A 27,713-nucleotide genomic window follows, 5' to 3' on the forward strand; every position below is an offset into this window, starting at 1 on the left:
GGAAAGTAAATGAGAGTCAATGATACTAAGCTGAGAGATTTCAGAGTAGCAGCCATGTTAGTCTGTATTCGCAAAAAGAAAAGGAATACTTGTGTTAGTCTCTAAGGTGCCACAAGTACTCCTTTTCTTTAAGCTGAGAGAGAGAAACTGACTCTCTGTGTGTATAGAAAATGACTACATAACTACAGACAGCAACATACCCCTCAAGGATCAGTCTTTAATCCCACAAATATGGAGTACATGATATAGATTCACAATGTAACAAATTCCTTTGCTTATTTTACTGGTAAAGATTGTGTACAGCATGCCATGCAAAATCCAGCCTGGTTTTTATATATTTCAAATATAAATAGATTGGTGATATGTGTAATATTAGGCTTTCTTCAAGACAGTTGTTTTGTTTTTAAAAGTTTTTATTCTTTTCATAATTTGGTTCTGTAGCTTCTTTTCTGTATTAGAAATATGATTTACAGTATAGCAAATTGTTTTCAGTTTTTAAAACTACAGTTTTTTCTATTTAGTTCCTATAACTTCTAAGCCTGTAGATGATTCGGTACTGACATGATTTCATTCTAGAAACTTGAAATAAATCCTGTGTCTTACCTTTCATAAGAATACTATCTCTAGTGCTCACTGCCGTAGCATGCTTAAATCTCAAATCTCAAATGCAAAGGCTCCGGAGACTTTTAGGGTGAAATTCACCCTTCACCACACAAAATTCAAGTAAAGAGACTTTACTGAGGAAACTCTGAGGAATGGAACCACTAAACTGTAGACAGACTGAGGGTGGGCAGGGGCAGGCTGAATTCAGGAATTGTCACTACAGCCACTCTGCACACCCACCTGGATTTTCTGGGTCTCTTGTATCCCCAGTGCCTTCCCAGTTCATTCAAAATGGGGCTGTTATTCAAAGATGACCATGAGTCTTTTTCCAAGCAATCCTGGAAATACAGATGCCCCACTGCAGAAGTATCATCTTCTCACCGTCTCCCCCACCCTGTATAATCCCATCAAAGCTCTTAAAGGGAGGTAACCTAAGCAGGGCTCTCTCTCTTAAAATATAAAGGGATTTTGCAGTAAATACTCTTCCAAATTAATAAGAAATAATTATAGAAGAGCAACAGCTTTGCTAAGATGTACTCTTTTTTGAGTCTGCCATTTTAATTAAACAATTGTATCATTGAACACAGGGATATTTTTAAGGAGTCTTTGTTTGGTCTAGTGTCTGTATTCATGTAATTGTTTACATGTGTTTTAATGCCACATTAATTATTTGTATGGCCAAGATAACATGATATTTATTAGGTCCCACTTAAGCCATATTTTGAGGTCTTAAGTGGTGCACAGATGTGAACTGCACTCATTGACTCACACACACACACACACACACACACACACACACACACACACACAGAGCTTTTTAAAAAGAAATCAACGAGTTGAGAAGTATGGATGGCAAAGTGGTCTCAAACACTATGAAAATGATGAACAAGTTATCCTCTAGAGCAATGGGTCCAGATTCCATACCAGATAGCAGATTTAATTAGAGGGTCAAATAATTTTAGATCGACCACATGCAAAGCCACACAAAACTAACTATTGAAAATACCTTGTTCGTGGAAAATTGCAATTTAAGATTTTCAAAGTCACCTCAGAAACTCGGAGAAAAGATCATTGGATTTAGATATCCAACCCACTTAGGTAGCTATCAAAATCTCAGCAGCACTGTTCACAAAAACACTGATATTTGGATTATTCAGAGAAGAAACAAATGTAGCAAATGCATGTGAAAGTATGTGTCTGTAGTACACTTAGGGATGTATTGGTATATTTTATAGCTTAGGGTGATTTTAAAGAGGCATAGCAAGTCACTTGGGTCGGATTCCTACATGGGTCTGAGCTCCCCAGGGAAATGAGTACTTTCAGCTTTTACTGAAAGCTACTCAAGTCTGTTCAATTCAGTGAGTGGGAATTTTACATACAGGGAAGTATGATTAAAAGATCTGAATTAATTGGTTCGTAATAAAGAAACCTGGGCACGTTTGTTGATGTTCTTCTACAGCTTGTACTTGAGTAAGATTCTTCTTATTCATTGACAGTCAGAAAATCACATTGCTTCAATTTATCACTACAAAAATTGCCTTTCTTAGGAAATTGTCAAATTAAAATGCTCTGTGTATCATTATTGATCTGTCTGCAGGTAGCCATTAGATTTGTTAGTTTAGAATAATGCATTTAATAGATCTTCCTTGAGATAAAAGTTTAATAATATCAGAAAATAATAGCTATAATTATTTAGGCCCTGAGGAGCTTATAGGGAAATTTTATACTTTTGTTTTTAGGGATGAGGAACCCAGACAAAAGAAGCAATCGAGGAATATGAATATTACTGAATTTACGTAAAAGGTAGTATCTACTTGTGCACGTAGCTTTATTACTTTTATCCACTTATTTGTACTGCATGCATAAGATGCAGGATACCTCACAGTAAAGATAGCAGGTGCTTCTAATTTGGAATTTAAATGTAATAACAAATTAGGAGGATTTTGACTTTAAGTTCTTTGTTGCAGGGACTGTCTTCTATTTTTTAAGTTTGTGCAGAGCTTACCAAACTGAAGCCCTGATCCTAGGAGGGTCTTCTAGACATTGTTATAATACAAATATAATAAATTAGTATATGTAACAAGGAGCAAGTCCTATCCCACAGGCTATAAGCCAAGGATATGGTACCCAGCCCGTCTCTTTCAAGCATGTTTATTCTCTTTCACAAGTAAACAAACCAAACACAGTTATTTAACTCACTCTTTGCTCTCAGGTTTCAGGGTCACCTGCACACTGATCCTGGCAACTTCCTGAGCACCTTGCTACTTGTTATAAGAGCTCAACACAGGAGCTCCACTCCACTGTGGTTTCCCTTCCCCTGGCAAAGCCTGGCCCAATCAATTTCACCCACACTTGGCCTCTAGCAGCCTTTTCATAGTCACAGGTGTAGCTCAGTCCATTTAATTGGCTGCATTGGGCTTACCTGCTCTGACACTGGGGAGCTGGGCCCAGTCTGCTTGCAGGCACCAGCTGCCCAGTGACATCTCTCTCCCCTTTTAGGGGAAAAAATAGGGGAGGGGGGGTTCCCCAAAGACATAATTTATAGCACTTCAGGACTCCAAAATTTCCCCAAATCAACCAAAATATTCTCCTTAGTCACTTAGCATAAGAAACCCCATACAACATTTCACATAAATACTGCCCTATCACTGAGTATTTTTCCTGTCCCACGGCTCCTAACACAGTCCCTAAAGCAAAAGCCTTAATCCCAGTTGCCCAAAGTCTTATACAATGGAGTCATGCACCCAGCCTCACCTGGCACAGTCAACATACAGTCTAAACTTCTCCACCAAGACTTTGAGTTCTCTACCTACATAGGCTTTTCAATCTTTGCACATAGTTTATACTTCAGTCTCAAGTTCATGGAAAGTGACGAGTAGGTGTTCTCCTTCCTTGTCAGTGAGATGAAGATCTGTCATGAGTTGTTCTCTCTTGTGCTTGAGGTTCTGTAACTCACATTCTGTTGCTTCCAATCACTCTGTAAGCTCCCTGGTCTGACGGGTGGGAGCTATAAGACTGGGGTATTCACTATATCCTGCCCCATACCAGAGCCTTATATCCATGCCAGCCCCCTCATGTTAGCCTGTATTTGTTGGTATGATCCCATCTGACTCCCAATGCTAACTTGTATAATGGGGCATTTAGTTGGATCCCTAGGGGTTTGAGACTCAATGTGAGTCTCACAGTACTCTGCTGAGACTGGGACTCTGTCTTAGCTCCCACAGTAGCTGGCTTACTTTAAGACTCAGTTTCAGTCTCTGCTGGCTTCAATTCCTTGGTACTTTTCCCTATTTGGGTCTGAGACAATTCTATTTGCAGGATAAAACATTGTTGCTTCTCTTTCTCAATCTCCACCCAAACCCAGGCTAACTCTTCTTCTAAAGCCAGTAGGTGTTTGATAATCCACCTTACCCCCACCATGAGCTGCTTACATCATCCAACTCATCATCCAAGAGTAACAAGAAGAGTTTCTTCAGGTATGTTAGCAACAAGAAGAAAGTCAAGGGAAGTGTGGCCCCTTACTGAATGAGGGAGGCAACCTAGTGACAGAGGATGTGGAAAAAGCTAATGTACTCAATGTTTTTTTTGCCTCTGTCTTCACGAACAAGGTCAGCTCCCAGACTGCTGCACTGGGCAGCACAGCATGGAGAGGAGGGGACTAGCCCTCTGTGGAGAAAGAAGTGGTTCGGGACTATTTAGAAAAGCTGGACGAGCACAAGTCCATGGGGCCGGATGCGTTGTATCCGAGAGTGCTAAAGGAGTTGGCGGATGTGATTGCAGAACCATTGGCCATTATCTTTGAAAAGTCATGGCAATTGGGGGAGGTCCCGGACGACTGGAAAAAGGCTAATGTAGTGCCCATCTTTAAAAAAAGGAAGGAGGAGGAACCGGGGAACTACAGGACAGTCAGCCTCACCTCATTCCCTGGAAAAATCATGGAGCAGGTCCTCAAGGAATCAATTCTGAAGCACTTGGAGGAGAGGAAAATGATCAGGAACAGTCAGCATGGATTCACCCAGGGCAAGTCATGCCTGACTAATCTAATTGCCTTCTATGACGAGATAACTGGCTCTGTGGATGAGGAGAAAGCAGTGCACGTGTTGTTCCTTGACTTTAGCAAAGCTTTTGACACAGTGTCCCACAGTATTCTTGCCAGCAAGTTAAAGTATGGGCTGGATGAATGGACTGTAAGGTGGATAGAAAGCTGGCTAGATTGTCGGGCTCAACAGGTAGTGATCAATGGCTCCATGTTGAGTTGGCAGCCGGTATCAAGTGGAGTGCCCCAAGGGTCAGTTTTGTTCAATATCTTCATTAATGATCTGGAGGATGGTGTGGATTGCACCCTCAGCAAGTTTGCAGATGACACTAAACTGGGAGGAGAGGTAGATACGCTGGAAGGTAGGGATAGGATACAGAGGGTCCTAGACAAATTAGAGGATTGGGCCAAAAGAAATCTGATGAGGTTCAACAAGGACAAGTGCAGAGTCCTGCACTTAGGACAGAAGAATCCCATGCACCGCTACAGACTAGGGACCGAATGGCTAGGCAGCAGTTCTGCAGAAAAGGACCTAGGGGTTACAGTGGATGAGAAGCTGGATATGAGTCAATAGTGTGCTGTTGTTTCCAAGAAGGCCAATGGCATTTTCGGATGTATAAGTAGGGGCATTGCCAGCAGATCGAGGGACATGATCGTTCCCCTGTATTCAACATTGGTGAGGCCTCATCTGGAGTACTGTGTCCAGTTTTGGGCCCCACACTACAAGAAGGATGTGGAAAAATTGGAAAGAGTCCAGCGGAGGGCAACAAAATTGATTAGGGGACTGGAATACATGACTTATGAGGAGAGGCTGAGGGAACTGGGATTGTTTAGTCTGTGGAAGAGAAGAATGGGGGGGGTTGGGATTTGATAGATGCTTTCAACTACCTGAAAGGGGGTTCCAAAGATGATGGATCTAGACTGTTCTCAATGGTAGCAAATGACAAAACGAGGAGTAATGGTCTCAAGTTCCAGTGGGGGAGGTTTAGGTTGGATATTAGGAAAAACTTTTTCACTAGGAGGGTGGTGAAACACTGCGTTACCTAGGGAGGTGGTAGAATCTCCTTCTTAGAAGTTTTTAAGGTGAGGCTTGACAAAACCCTGGCTGGGGTGATTTAGTTGGGGATTGGTCCTGCTTTGAGCAGGGGGTTGGACTAGATGACCTCCTGAGGTCCGTTCCAAACCTGATATTCTATGATTCTATGAACTCTTGTTGATACTTGCTAAAATGATCTTTTAGTCCTTGGGGATGGTCATGATCTCCCTTTCAGCCTCCCTTTACCATCTTTATTATGACCTCTACCCCTCTTACTTCCTTTTCTAGATGACCCCTAACCCTCTTAGTCCTGGACTGTTCTAGTCCCTGCTTTATGTGGACTGAGAAACCTACCCAGTGACTCCTAGGAACTGTTGGCCAAGGCAGATTCTTAACTACCCTGATACGTAGATGAACTCTCTGACCCTGAATCTCCAGGTCAACTTTGGCTTTGGGGTAGATGTGGATCTCTCCATGGATACATTAGACCTGTATTGGGAGATGCTGGTCTGTTATTTATCCTTGTCCAATCTTCCCTGACAAGAATGCACACATAATCCGAGTTTACATGTCCCTTAGCCACTCTTATTTCCAATCTAACTGGTACTACCCAGAGCCAGCCCCTCTGAATTCTGAGTGGACCTCCACCACCTGGTCCTGCTGTAGTAACAGCCTAGGTAGTCACGTTCTATAACCAGACAATTCTATTTAATGTACGTGGGCTGGCCACGCTGACAGTCTGTGATGGGGCCACTTGGTCCATCCCATTCAAGTGTTTCTGCTAAACTGTGGGGCCACATGGCCCCTTGTAGATCCTGTGTGTCTCCCAGGTTTTTGCCCCTCATGGTCTTTTCCCCTTGACAGCTTCCCTGGGACATCCCTTGTTCACCCCCCCTTAGTTGGTCATATCACCCTGGTTGCTCTTCTCCTTCAGCCTCAAAAAAGGCTTCAGTTTGCTTCATAGCTTCTCTATCTGAGATCAATTGAAACTGCCTTGCCCAACTCTGTACTTCCATGGGTAGAATCTTTAGGAATTATTCCAATATAATCTGGCTCATAACCTTCTCTATTGAGCTGGTCTCAGGGCAGAGCTACTGCCTTGGAAGATCTCAGTTTCTGGGCTGTCATGCATCTGGAGGAAACAGTTCTACCCGAAACCAGTGTCTCTATACTCCAAAAGTCAGCCCTAATCAGTCTAAAATAGCTACCTTCATTACTAGATAGGAATTTTTCTGGTCATTGTTTACCATCCAGTAAGCTGCCTGCGCATCACTATTATTTAGGTCACCCATGTCAAATCCTCCTAGCCACTGCCTTTGCCACCCTCTCTAACACAGGGAGGAAGGCCTAGGGATCATTTTCTGGTCCAAACGTCTGCCAGGGCAAGCCAACCAAGGGTTCCATTGCTGATTGTGTCTTCTGGTGCTCCTGGGGCCAATCATTTCTGCAGCCACTCCTGCTGTTGGAAGTGGATTTCTTGACACCTCTGTTGATGCTGCAAACTGGGCTTCCTGCTGCTTCTGTTCATTCTCCATTAACTGCATAAGCAAGGCCTGAGTCTGCTGTTGCTATTTTCGTGAACACTATGTTGCAGGCATCTGCTGCTGCCGCTTTGTCACAAACAAGAGATCATTTTCTATTCCACAGGCAGGCCAGATCCCAGTTTTGGTACCACATGTGACTGTGAGGGGCTTCTCCCTCCAACTTACCCAGACTATTGGTCAACTATGTAGTGTATTTCTTTCAAGTAGATTTTTTTCTCTTCCACAAGAGAGTAAGTAAACAGAGAACAGTCTTTTAATGCATTCTTTGGTCTCAGGCTTCCAAGTGCCCTAGGGTCACCTTGGTAACTTCCAAGTTCTAGTCAGGTCATCCTTCTTCCCGAAGTAGTAGCCTCAGGGCTGCCTCCCTGAGTACCTACGTTTAGTATTTTTATTAGTTCACTTATGGCTTTATGACAACAGTGGTATTGCTTGGAGTATCTGGTTTTGATAGGGTGCATAGCTCGTTTTTCAGCCAAGAAGGGGCATGATCTGCCTAAGAATGAAAATGAGCAGTCCCCTGCCAACTAGTATATATACTACGCAGTGCACCATCTCTTAACTGGGGATGCACGTCACCCATTATCAAAGTTCTCCCAGCAATGACTTCTTAGACATATTTTTGCATTGGTCAAAAAGCTCTTCTACCACATAAGTAGCCAGCACAACTCCACTTTCACCTCCACAACCCTGTATCCATTACTGTGTCAACACACTTGAGTGGTAAACATCAATTAGATTTGTGTCTATTTTTACTGTGAATAGTCAGGGCACACCATAACATTCTTGCTAAGTCAGAAAAGTTCTTCACTTTAAAAAATAACAAAACAATAAAAACAAAAGCCACCCACCATGATTTCAGTGTGCTGCCATCGGTGTGTCATTAAGATAAATATATAACACTAATTTGCAAGGATCATTAACCACCATTAATCACCTCACTTGTAACCCCTCTGCAACTTCTCTTGCTGAAGAAATTTCAGGCCCAGACTTACAGATCTTACTCAAACAATACTCCCATTTAAGGAAATGAGAGCTCCTGTAGTCCTTGTTTATTCAGACCTGGTTCGTAGTGACCTTGGAGCATAAAATAATCTGTACTGATATAACCAGAGTTTATTTCCTCTTATTTAAAATAACTTTTAATAATACAAAATTCTATAAATGTATAATTATCTAATCTGAAATTACTATCCATAAACATCCTTATTTCAAACAATAAATCATTGTTTGTAATCTCAGAATTTGTCTACAAGGTCAGGTAGAGCACCCTATGAGAGAGTGATTTCTAAAGTGCACTGATGTGCTGCTCATTAATTTCTCCATGTAGATCCTGCTAGTGTGCTTTAAAAGTACTACTGTACACTGTACATTAAATGAAGATATCAGAAATCTGTGGGATTGTGTGGAAACTTTGTCACTGATTTTGGATTTCCACTAGCAGCATGAGTTCTGAAATAATTGTTTGAACAAAAGACTTTGATCCATAGCCTTTGTCAGTATTGCATATGGTAGAACATAGAATAAAACATTCAGGAAAAAAGTAATCAAGATTATGCTGACTTTAAAATCCATACTTACAAAAAGCTTTAAGCAATTGATACAGCATTTTGCATTATAATTGCATACACCATTTTGATTTATCAAAAAGTAATTTTAAAATATATTGCATTGCTTTTCAAAGAAATAATAATTTTCTTCATGTGAAGTAGGTTTACATTTGTATTCACTTACAATTCAAACAATAGTCCAGTTTTCTTGGGGGTGGAGTTGGGGTGGAGTAGTTATATTCTTTTGTCACTGATTATTCTTTAATCTCAGTTTTAGACATGTAGACATAACTTTTTTGTTAGAATACGTTGTGAGTGAGTAGAAGGGCTATTATCTTTCATATTTAGTATAATTTATGTTAAATCTTCTTAGTCTGTTGGTTTGCTAAAAAAATTGGCAAGCTCAGGACTTCAAACTAATAAAACATGCTGTCTCATTCACTTGAGGTGAAACTGTTTCAATTTATAGGACTGAACATCTTATCTCTATGAGTAGCTGTTCCAGATAGTATTGGGGATGCTAGATTCCCTTTTCACTGTGGCTGGCAGGCTCTACTGGCTAGTGGTGAATGGGTGTGGTCATGGTTCACTTTCCTCCCACTGCTTTTCCAGAAGCAAGCACTAGCGGCAGAATTAATCCTACTATATTTGCATTTTCTAAACTAAAGGATTTCAATTGTGTGCCAGTCTTAGGCAAGGAATGCAAGAGCCCCTTGTTTTGTCTTTCTACATTTTGAACTCTTGGAGGAAATAGTCTGATTTTATCTTTCCCTTTTACATAATGGTTGTCAGAAGCATCCCATTCTCCTGTTTGTATAGTCACTGATTACTATACTAGGTTGTAGAAGTATTCTGTATTAATAGTAAATTCACAATTTTCTATGTACAACATATTCAAAAATCTGAACAAAATTATTTAAAATACTGCTTTTCCTGATTTCAATTTGGGCTGTGCAAAATCATGTGCAATGGAAAGATAAAAATTTGCATTCAAAATTCCAAGTAGCAAAAAAGTTGATCACACAGTTCTCTCTCTCACAGGCTTTTCCAGCAACTAATTAATTAGAAAGAGAGAGCAAGTCACTAGTTTCATAATAGTTAGTTTCTTTCCTCAATCTCAAAGAGAACAAAGAAAAAATGCTTTGCCACAACACTTGTGAAGAGAACTCAGACTGTGGAAAAGTTTGGACATCTCACAAGTGCGAGCTTATGAAATAAAAGACAGTGGCTTAATAACCACCAAGGGCCCAACCTTAACTTCAGAGATATTTTACCTGCATAAACAGACAGCAGGATTGGGCCTCAGTCAGCAATATGAAAGAAATGAAGTACAGAAGCACACCAAGAGACTTTTTTTCCTGCTGGAGACAGGAAATATGAATTAACAAAGGCAAATGAAGCATGTGTCCACAGGCAAGAAGATTTGTTTCTTCTTCCTCTACAGGAAGAAATGTTGAGCCCTATCATCTCCAGATAATTCCAGAAAACAGTGCAGAACAACATACTAAGTTCTAGTGTATGCTGTATTTATGTTTGTTAGAAAATTATAGGACTCTGTTTATTATGAGCTTACTGAATTTTTATGACTAGCCTATTGAACCAAAAATATCTATTTTAAGTAAACTGAATGATAACTGATAAGAGCCAATATTGTATATGGACAGCAGTATACTTATTGTTGCTTGGCAACAAGCAGAAAGCATATTAGATAATAAAAGAGGAAAGATGCACTACATCACAAACCCACATCCATATAACTACAAATGTAGATTTAGGACCACATTTTCAAATATGGGTCCAACAAATGCACCCTATCTGCCAAAAGAGTCATTTGTGGATACAAACTAGATATTTACACATGCAAGTGTGTAGTGAGGTGTGTAATTAACAACTTTGTATCAATTTATAACCAATTTGAGTTTGCCTGAACACAAACTAAAAATTATTAGTTTTTAGTGCATCTTTAAAAGATTGTGAGAGGTGCCCAGAGCATTGGATGGATTCTCTTTTGTGAAAGAGTAGTAAAAATCCAAATAAATACATCAAATAAATTGAGCAAGGCCTTTGGCCTCTAGCAAAAAATGGCTCAATTCCATATAACAGATTCTATGTGGGCAGTGCTGAAGCAAACAGTTACTTTTTAATGACAGCCATGTTATGAGAGAAATTGATTTAACAAAACCACAGCCACTTTGTGCACTTAGCCACCATTAACTAGAAGCAAGAACACCATGTAGTCAGCAATAACTTGAGCTTTGTATAAGCATATGAAATAGCTGCAGCTGCCATTTTGCAGATAAGGATAGAAAGTAAAATTGGAAGAACCATGAGAATGGGCAGAAGTGTGGATATCCGACCTTAGATATGGGTGTTCCTGATTATGAGTTTTTTGCTGATCTCATGACTAGGAGCTGCTTGCTGATGTTAGGAAAGTTGTTAGTTTGAAAGTTATGTGCTTTGTTTTGAGCAACCTATAAAAAAAATAAGTCAGTGTGTGTAAATTGGAGAGGTTTGGATAAGTTTTCTATGAGCTCAGAGGCTTACATCCCATTCACCAGAAGCTAAGTAGAAGGCTGCCCACCAGAAACCTGCTGCTGACCATTCAATGTCATCTCAGACTTTGGGCAACTATATCTAGGTTTCTTTAGACTATTATTATTTTTGAGGTGTTCTGTAGACGTAATAAAAAGGATTTTTTGGGGGGGGAGTGAAAACACTGACATGTATGCCAATCATTTATCAGATGGAGGAGCTGTCCCCATCGATTTACTCCAAAAACTGCTTGAAGGGAGAATAGAAGTTACCATACTTTCAGATTCAGAAAACCTCAGGTAACAGCCACATTTATTAACAGTTACCACACTGTGCTATCTGAAATATGTCAGCATAACAACTGTGTTTATCTTAGACCATCCTGTGGTAATTTTTGAAAAAATGTTGAATTTGAAATGGGGTGAATTGCACACACACTAATGACATTATAACAGAATTATATGGTATGGGCACAGTTCACTACACTAACATAATTTGTAAATTAAAAAGTCCCACAAACAGACACTCTCACACAATAATAAAGGCTTCCATTCAGGCAGTTCCATTTGCCCTGTCTCTCTTTTTGTTTCTCTTTGTGAAACTTGACCTCAGTGATTTTGCAAATATGAATCAAAGAAGTTATGGTGTAACCTAAGCTTACACTTAGAACAACTATTTCACATTTTTCAGTTGCACAAGATAAGTAAATATTATAATAGGTCTTAAAATGACAATTGAACTGTAAAAATTGCTTAAATGTCTGTTTTAAATTCCCTTGTTCATAGAAGATAATGTATCTGTCAATGGTGAACTAGTTTGTAGGTCAATCTTGTCAGTTCACATCTATTGGTGCCTTGGCCCTTCTTGGTAGCTGGAACTTATCCCACTCTCTATGTCTCTTTGGATATATTTCTCTTTATTTCTATAAAAAAGCTACTTTCTACTACTACATACCACAGGCGCTGACTTTCCATTGTTCTAGGGGGTGCTCAACTCCCAGCTCTGTCCTACAGCCCATCTCCACTCCACCCCTTTCCTCAATGCCCCACCCAGACCCCACCTCTTCCCACCTCCACTCCACTGTGCCCCACCTCTTCCAGCCCCGTTCTGCCCCGTCCCCTGAGCGCATCATGTTCTCACTCCTCCCCGCCCACAGCCTCCTGCATGTCACGAAACAGCTGATTGTGGTGGGAAGGAGGTGCCTGGATGCAGGGGGAGGCACTGATTGGTGGGACTCGACTGTGGGCAGTGTAGACATAGGCTTTTAATAACCTATGTCTACATATAAATCATATAAACCATATATGGGTATCTTAGCTCAGATCAGAATTTCTCCCCATAACTTTTAAATAGACATTTTTAAGAAATGTGATACTGTAAGAAGCATATGCACAGATATAAACATTACAGCTACTTATTCTCTCTGCTTTTTCCACCGCTTACATCAACTTGATAAATCACTAGATTATCCCAAAACATTTTTCAACTGGCTTCTTCTTCTTTTTTAAAGCAAACAGTTGGTCACTATTGTGCTTTGCTATCAGTTTACAAAATTATCCTTTAGGTCAGTGGTTCTTAACCAGGGGTACATGCACCCTGGGCAGAGGTCTTCCAAGGGGTACATCAACTCATCTAGATATTTGCCTAGTTTTACAACAGGCTACATAAAAACACTAATGAAGTTAGTAGAAAGAAAAATCTCATCGACAACTTATTTATCGTGTTCTATATATTATACACTGAGATGTCAGTATAATATTTATATTCCAATCAATTTATTTTATGATTGTATGGTAAAAATGAGAAATTAAGCAGTTTCTTAGTAATAGTGTGCCATGACACTTTTGTATTTTTATATCTGATTTTGTAAGCAAGTAGTTTTTAAGTGAAGTGAAACTTTGGGGTACACAAGACAAAGCAGACTCCTGAAAGGGGTACAGTAGTCTGGAAACATTGAGAGCCACTGCTTTAAGCTATTAGACAACATGTTAAGCTTGCTGAGTGTGTTGCTTCAGTCCAATGTAGTTTTGCTACAACAACCAAAATTTGGGTATCAAATGGATTTAATAAAGAAAATTATGTGAAAATTGGATTCCATTAAAATCATTTGAGAGGGTTATATGTGTTCATATCTGTAACTGAGGAATGACTGTATGATGATTAATGTAGCTTAATTATCCAAAAGGAAAATACAATGGTATACATCTGGAAATGGATGCAAAAACATCAATAGCTATATTCTCAATGAAGGGTTCCAATTCTCTGTTACACCCTATCAGTGAAAAACAACACTATAATTTGCTAATATCTACTAAGAAATTTTCCATGAAATATGTAATTGTTATTTGTAACAAACATAAAGGGCACCCATGCATATCTTCAGTACAGCAAAGGGAAATATAAATTAAAGTTACAATACATGGAACATGCCAACAGAGATCTGTTGCTCAAATCTTGCTTCACCTTCACCGTCCTGCACTTAGGACGGAAAAATCCCATGCACTGCTACTGATTAGGGACTTAATGGCTCGGCAGCAGTTCTGCAGAAAAGGACCTAGGGTTACAGTGAAACAGAAGCTGGATATGAGTCAACAGTGTGCCCTTGTTGCCAAGGCCAATGGAATTTTGGGATGTATAAGTAGGGGCATTGCCAGCAGATTGAGGGATGTGATCATTCCCCTTTATTCAACATTGGTGAGGACTTATCTGGAGTACTGTGTCCAGTTTTGGGCCCCACACTACAAGAAGGATGTGGAAAAATTGAAAAAAGAGTATGGCGGAGGGCAACAAAAATTATTTGGGGACTGGAGCACAAGATTTTTGAGGAGAGGCTGAGGAAGAGGCTGAGGGAACTGGGATTGTTTAGTCTGCAGAAGAGAAAAATGAGGGGGGATTTGATAGCTGCTTTCAACTACCTAAAGGGGGTTCCAAAGAGGATGGATCTAGACTGTTCTCAGTGGTAGCAGATGACAGAACGAGGAGTAATGGTCTCAAGTTGCAGTGGGGGAGGTTTAGGTTGGATATTAGGAAAAACTTTTTCACTAGGAGGGTGGTGAAACACTGGAATGTGTTACCTAGGGAGGTGGTGGAATCTCCTTCCTTAGAAGTTTTTAAGGTCAGGCTTCACAAAGCACTGGCTGGGATGATTTAGTTGGGGATTTTTCCTGCTTTGAGCAGGGGGTTGGACTAGATGACCTCCTGAGGTCCCTAGGTTCCAACCCTGATATTCTATGATTCTATGAAAACACTTTTTCAGACATTAATCATTACATCATCCCAAATGCATTTACTAGTATCCTCTCTATTTTATAAGTAGGTAAAAGCAGGCAGAGAAAGGTCAAATGACTTTCTCAAGGTCAGAGGAAGAGTCAAATATCTGAGCCCTTGTTAAAATTCAGGACAAAAATCCTGGCAACACTCCTACTGACTTCAATGAGGCCAGGATTGCACCAGTTTATGCCTCTAACTCCTGTGCAGCCACACTGGTCTCTGAAGAAATTTCTTCTAACAGATACATGCACCTTGGTGAAAAAAAACCCACACACATTTTAGCTTATTAGTACTAAAAGTATTTGACAGAAAAAGAAACATTATTCCTTTGAAATAAGGCAACACAAATACTAAAAATAAAAACTAGGTATATTGAAAAATGCATACCCCATATGTGGCACACAAGGATTGCTAGCAATACCTTCACCATCTCTCCTGCTCTAAACTTTTTTGGATTGAATCAACAATCAGACAATCTGAACATTCTCTTTGTCAAAACTGTTAACAGTATTGCACTCATATATCTCTCATATTCCTTTTTTTTAGCAATGTAATGTAGCTCTGAGGTAGAAGAAATAAAAACAAACTAACAAACAAATGACAGATATTGACTTGAAACTGTTTTTAGCTCTTGAGAAACCATGTATCTGAACAGAATATGGAAAGAGCACTACAAACAGCAATTGTAACAAAGTTAGTTTTTAAGTGCTGAATCCTACACATCTGGAGGGAAATTTATAGTCTGGCAAAATCCTGCAACTATTGTGGTTTTCACCCAAATTGTCATCACACAGATCTGAAACTTCAATTAGCTTCTTTAGCTAAATACGACTTATTTTTCCCCCAAGTGGGGTGCGTTACGAACAATAACAGGAAGGCATAAGAAAGCAGGTCCTCACAACACACTTCATCCAAAACACTGAAATATCAGTGGAGTGTAGCTGTAAATATGATGTCGGAATATGGATTCATTATATACAACACATAAAAAAGAGTGTACTTTACCTCACTTTTAAATTGCCTTGTTGTGGCTGTCCATCATAAATTGACAAAATATCAAAATCTTCCTCAAGGGCAAAAGTGTGAAATGACAGTTGTATCCGATTACGTTCTCCTGTGATAATGATCCATGTGCAGTTGGCATAATTTGGATAACCATGAGGAAATCCGGGACTTTCTATTGTACCATTTGGTCCCTGTACTAAACCACCACAATTCTGACCTGGAAAAGAAGAAATGAAATTATGTCATTTTTGTCATACTTTTCTGCTGGTTTTTTACACCATTTGTTTTTAACCAATAGCTATACCTGAACTTAATTGTTTACAATTAATCCTTTATATGTCCACACAACAATCTTCTCCCTGGGGCCACTTTTCAAATGCCATCATTGGGCATTCTGAGGCACCCATAACCTTGCAGTCAGTCATTAATGCAGTTATTAAGTATCAAATTGAGCACCCAAATGCAAAGTTTAGTCACCTAATGTAGGTACCAAAGTTTGAACAATAAGCTACATTGTTTTTATAGTGTTTTTTAAAGCTATAAACTTAACAGAGTTTGTGTTACTCTGAAACACGTTTTAATACTGAAAGCTAAAATATAGGCACGTTTCTGAATTACTTGCACTGAATACTAAGAGTCCTACAATTACATGGTAAATGATTATATAGTACATATTCTGTAATGTATGCAATCATCAAAGAAAGGGTTAATTTTCTCAGATTTCAAAAAATAATATGAAGGCTCTGCTTATCACGCCCTTACTTCTGGTTTTATGCCTCCTGCAGAACTTTATAAAGGTACAGCAACTCATTCATACGAAGTCCTCATCAAATAGTCTTGACTCACTATGAACACTTCTGCTAACAGTGTAGCTGGTTTCATTAACTCTACATACCATAGAGCTACTGACGCTCATAATTACTGTGAAGCTTAGAATTAAGTTGTGTTATGATTAATGAAATATTAGTACAGGGAAAAGTTTGAGAACATGTTGTGTACTACAATGTTTGGATTCTTATGTGTAGATTTCAAGCAGGGTAAAACAAATATAATCCCAGCATTTATTGTTACACCTAAAACAGAAAATTATTTTAGACTACAGTTTTATTTTTAACTTCACACTAGTAGGTCTCAGAGTATAAAACTTCTCTAAAAATGCTGTCAAATGCTTGTGGGAGGTTTCTAAATCTTAATAAAAGGATTTAATAAAAAGGATTTGCAGGAACTAAGAAGTAACCATTTTCTACTAAATTTTAAATCTAGCAATAACTCTAATGATTAGATATTAAAGCTCTGGGGATTCAATAGGTCATTAAGAGGAAAAGCTTTTCTAATATATCTACTAATTGTTTCATATGAAGCCAACACAGACATTAGTACACATTTGTGAACAGTGAATGCATTAAATTACAAAACACATCATGTTTCAGTTATACACTGTTTAATTGAATTTTCAAATGTTCTCATAGAAACTTTGTCAATCCATTGTATTCCTTCACCAACAACCATGGGAGAAGAAATGCCATCAGGGAATTCCTTTGGTATACAGGAACTCCCTCTTCACAGAAAGCCAGTACAGCCAGGTTCTGTGAGAGACTCCCAACTCCATCTGAGCCCCAAGGGGATACCAGAGGACCAAGGGAATATGTTGAAGCAGAGCTACTAAAAGCAACCTAGCAACTGACCTAAGACCCATGTGGGCCACAGGTGCCCCTTAAAATTACAGCTCTGTAACTGGCATAGAGAAGAATCTGGCCTAGTATGTTAATTAAATTTGCAGATACTGAAAAAGTGGGAGAAATAACACAAAGGAACTTAAAAAGGCTATCACTATGAGCAAATCAAGGACAAAACACAATCCAAGAGTGCAAGGTAGAAAGGGGGCAGTAGGTAGGTCGAGAGTGCATATATATAAGGAAACTTGATTCCAATTTCATCCTCAGCTAAGGATTTTATTTTCATGCTAAATCTTCCCCCTTTTTAGTCTTACTCTTGCAGAGTAATTTCAAGGCTTAACATCTGAGGTCTCGTTAATGTAGACTCAGTTTTTTACACCATGTGCTTAAAATGAGTAACACACCATAGATACGTAGATACTAAGGTCAGAAGGGACCATTCTGATCATCTAGTCTGACCTCCTGCACAACGCAGGCCACAGAATCTCACCCACCCACTCCTGCGAAAAAACCTCACCTATGTCTGAGCTATTGAAGTCCTCAAATCGTGTTTTAAAGACTTCGAACAGAGAAATCCTCCAGCAAGTGACCCGTGCCCCATGCTACAAAGGAAGGCAAAAAACCTCCAGGGCTTCTTCCAATCTGCCCTGGAAGAAAATTCCTTCCCGACCCCAAATATGGTGATCAGCTAAACCCTGAGCATATGGGCAAGATTCACCAGCCAGATACTACAGAAAATTCTTTCCTGGGTAACTCAGATCCCACCCGTCTAATATCCCATCACAGGCCATTAGGCCTATTTACCACGACTATTTAAAGATCAATTAATTACCAAAATCACGTTATCCCATCATACCATCTCCTCCATAAACTTATCGAATTTAATATTAAAGCCAGATAGATCTTTTGCCCCCACTGCTTCCCTTGGAAGTCTATTCCAAAACTTCACTCCTCCGATGGTTAGAAACCTTCGTCTAATTTCAAGTCTAAACTTCCTGGTGGCCAGTTTATATCCATTTGTTCTTGTGTCCACATTGGTACTGAGCTTAAATAATTCCTCTCCCTCCAAACCTATGATGTTCAGGATCAAGCCTCAGAAACTATTAAAACAGGATTAAGGAGATAAGGTGAAAATAAACATTCTTTAGTGTGATGAGTGAGGCTGCATTGTTACTTCACCAAGGATTTTCTTTTTGTTTTATTTCCTGCCCTTAGTGTGAGACTCAACCTTATCTCTCCTCATTGTCTGCAACCTCTTCTTCCACCAGTTCGATTTTGTTTTTCTGTGTGTTTATTACCCTTCCAATTTAGATATTGTCCATAAATATAATCACTATTCAATCTGTACCAAAGAAGCACCTGACAAAGAGAACCATAAAGGGGTCATGCCTTGAGAATCATAGGGGCTATGGAAGAGGCCATGTGAAGAGAACCATAAAGGGGCCAGTGCCAAGAGGTGCTTGGGTTCATTTGCTTTTATTTGTATATATTATACTTTTTTTTAATTTGTTGTTTAAAAAAAACCCTGTGGAAATCATAATCCTTGGCTATAACTATCAACAACATCAATGCCTGAAGATTGAGAGATATTTAGAGAAGCTGTTCCATGGACCACAAGTGTTCTGCAAGCCCAGTTCAAGAACTGTTGGTCCAGGAAACTGACCTCTTATTTCAAGCCTGGAACTAGTCTCCACCCAGGTCAGAGATGGAGCATATTAGCAGAGCTGCACTGGGAAAAGAACACAGGCACTGCCAGGTTGTAATTGTTTTGTCAATAAACATAAGTCAAACATTCAGAGCTGTCACATTCTACACCTCTCCCAAACAGTAAATGAAAAGACTTATGGGAGACAGTTGACAGCAAATTAGATATGAGCTGGAAATGAAATACAGTATAAAATAACACTCTTTTGGGCTGCAGAGGCATCATAAAACAAGCATAGACCACTAGTGAGACTAATTTACAATGCTCTATTATGTTTTGGACACTTCAATACCAGTAAAATGTTGATAAATTGGAGGGAATTCAGAGAAAAGCAACTAGAACAATTAAAAATCCTGAACAGAGTGAAATGTAAATATTAAAGATCAAAGGATTTAAATAGTAGTAGTCAGATGAAATTAAGCAAAGGAGAATGTAGGCCGACTAAAAGGAAAAATACCCTAAAAATAAGATCTACTAACATAATTGGCAGATGCTCCAGCCTGTGTGTCAACTAACTCTGTACAAGGCATCACCAGAAGAAAATCTAGTCATTGTCAGGGGAATGCAATTGTGATCTAATAGGGCCATCATTAAATTCTATTGTACTATTATTAAAAGGCATGCAGTAGCTTGTATGGATGTGAAATGTGTTATTGGCACTAATATGACGTTTATGTACAGATTGTAAGGACACATGTCAATATACAATAATGGCTGTGATCAATGGAGGCCCTTGAGCTACATCAGCCCCGACTTGCACAATCATCTTTGTGAAAGACCCTTAATTCAGGAAAAGAAGTAGAAGCTAAGCATCTAGGGAATGGGGATGCAATTTGTTTGCTCCTTGTGCCTATAAAGACACAAGTTTGAGTGATGGCCCCATATGTGTACCTGTATATACAGTACATGTGAGAATGTGCATATTGTTCTATCTTTGTATTTATAACCACTGTGCATGTTTCAGTACATACATGTAGTGCTTTATTTTAGGCTTCAGAATAAATTTAGGCCCCACTCCTGCTGAACTTTACAAAAGTAGCCTTAGTAAAGGCAAGTAAATCATGTGCATGTGTGTTCAGGATCAGGGCCTTACTTTGTAATTTTCCTCTTCTACTATTTATGTTGCTTATTGTCACTTTCAATGGTCACTGTTAAAGTGTTGGAATATACCTTTTAGGAAATAATTAGTGATTAATTATGCATCTCTGGTCACTCGATTACAGAGCTAAGAGTGGCTATCCTTCAGCAAAAGAGCTTCAAAAACAGACTCCAACGAGAGACTGCTGAATTGGAATTAATTTGCAAACTGGATACAATTAACTTAGGCTTGAATAGAGACTGGGAATGGATGAGTCATTACACAAAGTAAAACTATTTCCCCATGGTATTTCTCCCCCCCACCCCACCCCACCCCAAACTGTTCCTCTGATATTCTTGTTAACTGCTGGAATTAGCCTACCTTGCTTGTCACCATGAAAGGTTTTCCTCCTTTCCCCCCCCCCCGCTGCTGGTGATGGCTAATCTTAAGTGATCACTCTCCTTACAGTGTGTATGATAAACCCATTGTTTCATGTTCTCTGTGTGTGTATATAAATCTCTCCTCTGTTTTTTCCACCAAATGCATCCGATGAAGTGAGCTGTAGCTCACGAAAGCTTATGCTCTAATAAATTTGTTAGTCTCTAAGGTGCCACAAGTACTCCTTTTCTTTATGCCATTACAGTTATTTTCTGTATTTTCCATATAGCATAACACCACAAAACACTCAATCATAAATATCAGAACAAAATTAAGTCAAGAATAGACTTTTAAAACCAAAGGCAAATTTAAATAAAAATACCAAAAGCAAGCACTAAAAAAATCCATCCTAAACAAGGTCAAAAGTCCATAAAAAAAACCCTCCATACCAGCCTTCAAAACCCCAGGGGAAAACAAGCACAACATTAAAAGAAATACATCTAAAAATAAGTTGACTAAGTTGCTCAATAATATGTCTTTCAGTAATAATATAATATAAAATAAAAAGAGATACATTTCACACTACCAGCCAAACACTTCTGGCTGGATTTTGATACCCATAAGCATATTGAATAGTACCTTAATTCATATATAGGCCTATCAAAATTAATGACCCAGCTTGTGGGATAAGGTGCTACTCAATTTCAGATTGGATATCAGTAACTTTCAAAGTTGCCTTACAGTAAACCTGGTATGAGTCAGAATTATTTCCAGTACTTTCTTCAGGCAAAGAAGGAATTAAAAAGTATTGAGACATTTAAAGTCTTACTCATTTAAATTGTCCCATCTTCACAAGCATTTTAAACCTACTACCATAAGTTTAAATTCAAACTCCTACTGAATTATTTCCATTCGAAAGAAAGAAAGTTCACTCTCCAACTCTGCAGCTATTCTAAGGATTTTTTAAATTGCTTTTAAAAATATAAACAATTAAGCTCACAACTTCAAACAAACTACACAAACAACCAGTACAAACCAGAATTTCAAACAGAGCAAAATAAGTAATGACTAACAGGAGATGGAGAAAAATAATGTCCCAATATGTGGGGAAAACATTCAGCTTGAGCCTCAGACATACCCGAAATCATCCTCAGTTCAAAGTTCAGCCTGTATTTGTGAGCAAGCAACAGTTTGCTCAGTTTTTGTTTGTATCAAGGAACCCTTCAGTCAGCTTGGATACAAATTTTTTTATTTTAATTTATTTTGTACTATATTTACTATTGATATTCACAAATATTTTCTTGCTGCTCTTGAATGGACAATTTTGATTTCCAAAGGTATTTGCATGAAAAAGTCACATGAGGAAATTGACTTGTTTTTTCCCAGTGTAGGTATTTATCATTCACATCAGTAAGGAGAAATGAGTCACCATAAAAGCAGATTGTTTAATGTTGGATGTTCATATAATTTATCACACCCAAAAGCACTTTACAAACTAAGGGCCCTAACGTACTTGACTTTGGTCATATGAGTACCCGAATTGACATCATACCATCACCATCTCTTAGTGTATTTTTTTAATATTTAAATAATTTACAGCTTTTGAGAGAAAGATACTCTTCTGCTTATGGCACAAGATGTAGGTTCAGGAGACCAGATAAGAAGATACCGGGAGATATCTGTATTAATTTTATGAGTGCTAGATATAGCTGTGATTTTGTTGGTTACTGTGTTGCTGGCTAAAGGGTAGCTAAGAGTTAAATCAGCCTTAATTAGCTTTTGGTCAGCAGTAATCAAAGGCACTGGCTGTAGAAAGTCCCAATTGCTGTGATTCAGACAACATAGGTGTTAATTCTTTAGAAATTTATCTCCACTTATATGTAATCATAAATTGGGTGGGGTGGGGAAGAAGAATCCCAGCTTGTATCCTCAGAGGTCTTCAGGCAGGAAGTGTTAAAAAAAAAGAGCTTAAAGGTGATTAAAAGATGATCTTCTTCGGAAACAGGGAGTCACTGAATGGGAGTCAGACTGAAAGGCAAAAGCTATCTCCCCCATAACCAATATGGGGATGCCTGGGACAATGGAGGTCTACCTAAACTTTCAAGAAATGGCTAAGGTTTAGGTATGTGTATATGTTGTTTGTTATTTCATCTTTTTCCTCTCTGTTGTTTTCCTATGGATTAATAAATAACACTTTGTTTTGAATAAGCTGTTCTGTCTCTGCATTTTCACACTGTTCTATAATGGAGGGAAAAACCCAGCTGGACTTGCTGAAGATTCCCAGTTGTTGAAATAGGAGTGAATTTCAGGATTCTACCTTGGAGAGAAGGACAGGTGTGGGTCTTTCCCTTGGAAAGGATGCTCATGGAGAGACTGATTGTGAGGGGTCAGAAGTCCAGCTCCCTTTGGAACTGTAACACCAGTGTCCTCATTTGCTGTTCTAAATAACTTTGAGTCAGATAGACTCACCTGAGGCACCCCAAATGGAATCCTAGCTTCCCTGTGCCTCAGTTTCTTTCACTGTAAAATACAGTGATAAGCATAAAAAGGAAAAAATCACTACATTTGCCAGTAGTTATGTCTCCATAGGATCTATAATATCACAGTATATCCTTATAATTTGCAAAAGAAAATAACTTTCATAACTGTGCTGTGTTTTTATTACCAACCACTACCTTACTCACTGTAGTCCTGTTTTAGATATTTTAAGTAACAATTTTAAAAATAATTTTTGTGGAAAGTGCCATGAAAGTGGATTTTTACATAGTGTATATATTCTGAACAAGCAAACTATAGAAATAAATCCATGAAAAAGAGGAGTGTCTCCCTTATAACTTATATAACTTATAACTCACTTATAACCTCTAGCAGAGAGGGTAGGGTACTCTTCTGCAATGGACAGACCCCCCTTTGTTCAAGGTCCCCCCTCTGCCTGATGAGGAGAAGGGATTTGAAGAAGGATTTCCCACCCCACAGGTGAGTGCTATTATCATTTAACTATAGAGTGATTCTCACTTGCTTTCTGGCCCAATTAATTAAATTGAATAATTAAATATTAAAGTGGAACAACTTTAAAAAGACCAATTAATAGAGGCCTACGTCAGAATATCCTATAACCGAGTGGTGAGAGCATTGACCTGAAATGTGGCAGATTCCTGTTCAAATCCCTTCTCATGGGGAACTGATCCAGTGGTTTCCTATGTCCTGGGTGAATACTCTGGCCTAAAAGTTTTAAGGGACGTCTTCCTTCTCTGTAGTCTATTTTTTGTGATGCTAAAGTCACTGGATGAGAGAGACTGGACAGCAGGTCTCCCATCTCTCACGTAGGTGCCCTAACCACCATGCTATGGAATCATACTCTCACTCTGGCCCAATTGACTATTTTATTATTTGTACACACTGGAACAGTTTCAATAGGACAGACTGAGTGACCTCACATCAGAATACAGCTCAGTGTTTAGAGCACTCACGTGAAAGATGCCTCTTCAAATCCCTCCTCCTCATCAGGCAGAGGGAGGAATTGAATCTTGGGCTAGGGTGACCAGATAGCAAGTGTGAAAAATTGGGGGTTGGGGGAGAAATAGTTGCCTATATAAGGCAAAGTCCCTAATATCGGGATGACCCCAAATATATTGGGATGTCTGGTCACTCTACACTGTGTTAAAAGTTATAAGGTGGGTGCCATCACTACCACCCCAGATTTTGAATGGGACCTAGTTTGGTCTTGGAGAACACCTACTGAATGAGATCCTATAGGTGAGATAGCAGAACAGATGCCTACCTTCCTCAGTTCATGGATTGATCTGGAGCTTAGACACCTAGAGTGAGGCAGCAGCATGCATGCCCCAAAACAGAAATCTATGTGCCTAGGGAACATTCACAGTTAAATGTAGGTGCAGAATGAAGTTCAGTGTGTACAAGGTTAGATGTACAAGAGGGAGATGTGTGGATCACAGTGGTGCCTAAAACTGGGAGTTAAGCAGCTCAAGTATGGGGTTTAAGTGACTAAGTACTTTAGTGGATCTGGACATTAGTTGAGAAGTTTAGTGGTTTTTGTTTGGTTTTTTTTTAAACCACTATAACGTTTCAAGTCAACACCAGGTTGGTTTGGCACAGCTGTGTGGAAAGTTTACACATTACTTATCTATCCCATGCTAGGCTCTTAATTGTCATCACCCCATCCCTTTTCAGTGCCAGTAAGCAAGCAGGTTTCAGAGTAGCAGCCGTGTTAGTCTGTATTCGCAAAAAGAAAAGGAGTACTTGTGGCACCTTAGAGACTAACAAATTTATTAGAGCAAGCAAGCACTAAAGTTCAGATACTGCAGATACAAGCACATGCATAACTTGAAACCCACAAGCAGTCCCACTGAAATCAATGTGACCACTCATATGTGTAGAGTTATGCATTAATTACATCATTACAAGATCTGAGCCTAAAATTCTCTAATTTCAACCAAAATTAATGAAAATTATATTTGTCATGTATTTGACCAATGAAAAATGCTAATGACTCAAATAACTAATATTTTCATTTGAAGTAATTCCAACATATTTGTGGTGGGATGTATGATCAGGATACAATTGTATTCTCACAATGCAGCGGCAAAAGGTGTGTGTGGGGGGAAGCTTTTATATCTAATTCTTAGATCTTCTGGAGACAGTAAATAGCAAATATCAAAAATAGAGAATAGCCTGAGCTGTGAAGTTTGGATCCAAAACTCCAGCTCCAAATTCCCTCAAAGTTCAGGTATGTTCAGTTCTGTAATTCTTGTCCAGAGCCACCACTATTTTAAATAAAAAAACAATAGACAAATGACTGGTAAGTGCCTACAGAGAATATAATGATCATTTTGAACACTAATCCAGGTGCCAACAAGGCTACTAAAGATGGACTCAGTCTATAAAATATTTTAAATCTAGAAACCTAATTTTTAGCGTCAGGACATGTTTTTTATTGATTATGGTGGTTAATCACAAATGCTACTGAATTTAGAGTCTCGGATTAGTGATTTAAGAGTCAGATTGCTGCCTTTTTCAAGGTTATTATGTATATATGAGCCTGTACCTAGGACCGAATTCAAATAACAACCTTTCAAAAGGTTAGAGATTAATATTACTATACTCTGGGTATGTCTACACTACCCGCCAGGTCGGCAGGCAACGATCGATCCAGCAGGGATTGATTTATCGCATCTAGTCTAGATGCAATAAATCGACCCCCGAGCGCTCTCCTGTCGACTCCTGTACTCCAGCTCCACGAGAGGTGCAGGCAGAGTTGAAGGGGGAGCGGCGGCAGCAGCAGTGAAGACACCACAGTAAGTCTAAGTACGTCGATTTCAGTTACGTTATTCATGTAGCTGAAGTTGTGTAACTTAGATCAATTGCGTCCCCCACCACCACCAGTGTAGACCAGGGCTCTAAACCAGCACTGCTGTGCTGCTAGTTCTGCTGTGTACCAAAGCAAAAAACTTAATTGCTAGTGTGGGGGGTTTTTACCCTATTTTTAAATTAAGTTCTCAGTTCTGAAACACATATTGTACATCAGCTGGATTGGGTTGATACTACAACTGAAAAAAAAGAGATTTCATTTTCCCTTTTTTACACAGGGTGGTCAAAAAGAACAATAAATCAATATTCACACAAGTTAATGTGGAATAAAATGTAGCAAAATGTGTTTCCCTGAAGGAACACATTTTTTAAAAAAACAGAGGTTTCTATAATACTTTTAAAAATCCTTACTCTAACACCATCAATAAAATGCCACTGGCTAGCAGGGGCAAAAATAAAGCCACCATAATCTCTCTCTCAAGGCTACGGCTTGTCAATCTTTGCTTCTGACACAGTAGCCCCTTGCCTAGTTCAAAATATCTGGTCTATGTGAAATTGCATTATCGTTCCTCCATTCAAAGTAATGACAACAACCTAGCAAAGCAGAGTCTTTGAACTCTCTCTATTATAATGCTTTTGCTAGTGCAGATCCTGCTTGAAATTCACCAGGAAGAAAGAAGGTGGGCATATTAAAAAGAGAGGTACATAAACTGCAGACCTGCTTATCTGTTGTATACCTAAGAGGAAGAGGCCAACATAAAATCCCTTCGTAGGGGGCATGGGGACCTATAATGCCAAATCTTTAGTTAATGACAGATACCATGTTAATTTTAAGGGGTGCTAAACCAGTTGTTTATCCATCTGACTGAAGGGAGACTGTTCGTGTGGATAGTAATTTTTGTGCATTTTTTTAATAAAGTAAAACAAAGTTAATGCTTTAGGTAAATATAATTCCTAGTGTTCTGACTCCTTAGCAACCAATATGTGGAACAGGAGAAAATAACAGCAACATAGCTAAGTCAAATAGAAGTGATGCCCTTTAATGAAATGATTTCACCATTTGCAAAATACTAAGACAATACACCTAATTCTCCTCCTACTTACACAACTGTAATTTAAAAGTAACTCCATTGTTGCCAAGCATATGTGAGAGGAGAATCATTTCTGTTAACCTCTATTTTTTAATCTTTGTGAGGGCTCCTGCAATGTCCATGACAGCATTTCTGTACCAAAGCCTGATTACAGCCCAAAAGGTTGCTCTGACTTTCATGGTCTTCTTGCTGCCACTTTCCGGAGGGGAGGGGGGGGGAATGTGACCACTTCAGTGACAGCCTTGTTTGCATATCAGGATCTTAGAAAAAGTTGCTTATCATCATTACTGTCACTGTCTGTCTGAATTATGAGATTGAGAACTACAGTATATTGTAGCTCATGTAGCTTGGTTTTAAACTACATTGAAACAACATATTACCTGACCAAAAGATCAGACTTAAAACATGAAAAATCTATTTGTATGATCATAATTAATTCTTGCCTTCTATTCCTCTCTTTCTCTTGTCTCCTCTGTTACCTACTCATTTGTGTATATAGATAGATAGATAGATAGATAGATATTTGTACCTAGGAGGCATCTAAGCATTGGAACGCCATTGGAATTCCTGGGTTTGACCAGGAAATGTTCTATGGCTTTTTTTCTCCAGCATTATAGTGACCCTTTTACTTCCCTGGTTAACCTGACCCTCCTTCCTCTCTTATTAGCTACTAATTCAGGGTTTATACGCTGTCTGAGAAAGTGGGCAAATAGCCAACTAGATTCCAAAATGCTCTGCTGATTGCCCAGTGGGGGGCATTAATTCTTAAGGACTGTATTTAACAGTATTTTATTTTTTGGAATGGGATAAAAGATAGATGGAAAAATCATGTTTTTGAGGTTAAAAATCGTACGTTTATTGCCACAATGAAATATGGAATGGAG

General features: G+C 38.9%; 1 protein-coding gene across 1 annotated transcript in view; it reads right to left on the bottom strand.

Moving 5' to 3' along the window:
• Positions 1–27,713, bottom strand: part of CSMD1 (CUB and Sushi multiple domains 1) — a 2,060,919-nt gene that overhangs the window by 1,735,452 nt on the left and 297,754 nt on the right. The window contains 1 exon segment of the mRNA XM_038396611.2: positions 15,574–15,790. Within this exon segment, the coding sequence (XP_038252539.2) occupies positions 15,574–15,790 (217 nt within the window).

This window comes from Dermochelys coriacea, chromosome 3 (assembly GCF_009764565.3).
Source record: "Dermochelys coriacea isolate rDerCor1 chromosome 3, rDerCor1.pri.v4, whole genome shotgun sequence".
Taxonomy (NCBI): domain Eukaryota; kingdom Metazoa; phylum Chordata; order Testudines; family Dermochelyidae; genus Dermochelys; species Dermochelys coriacea.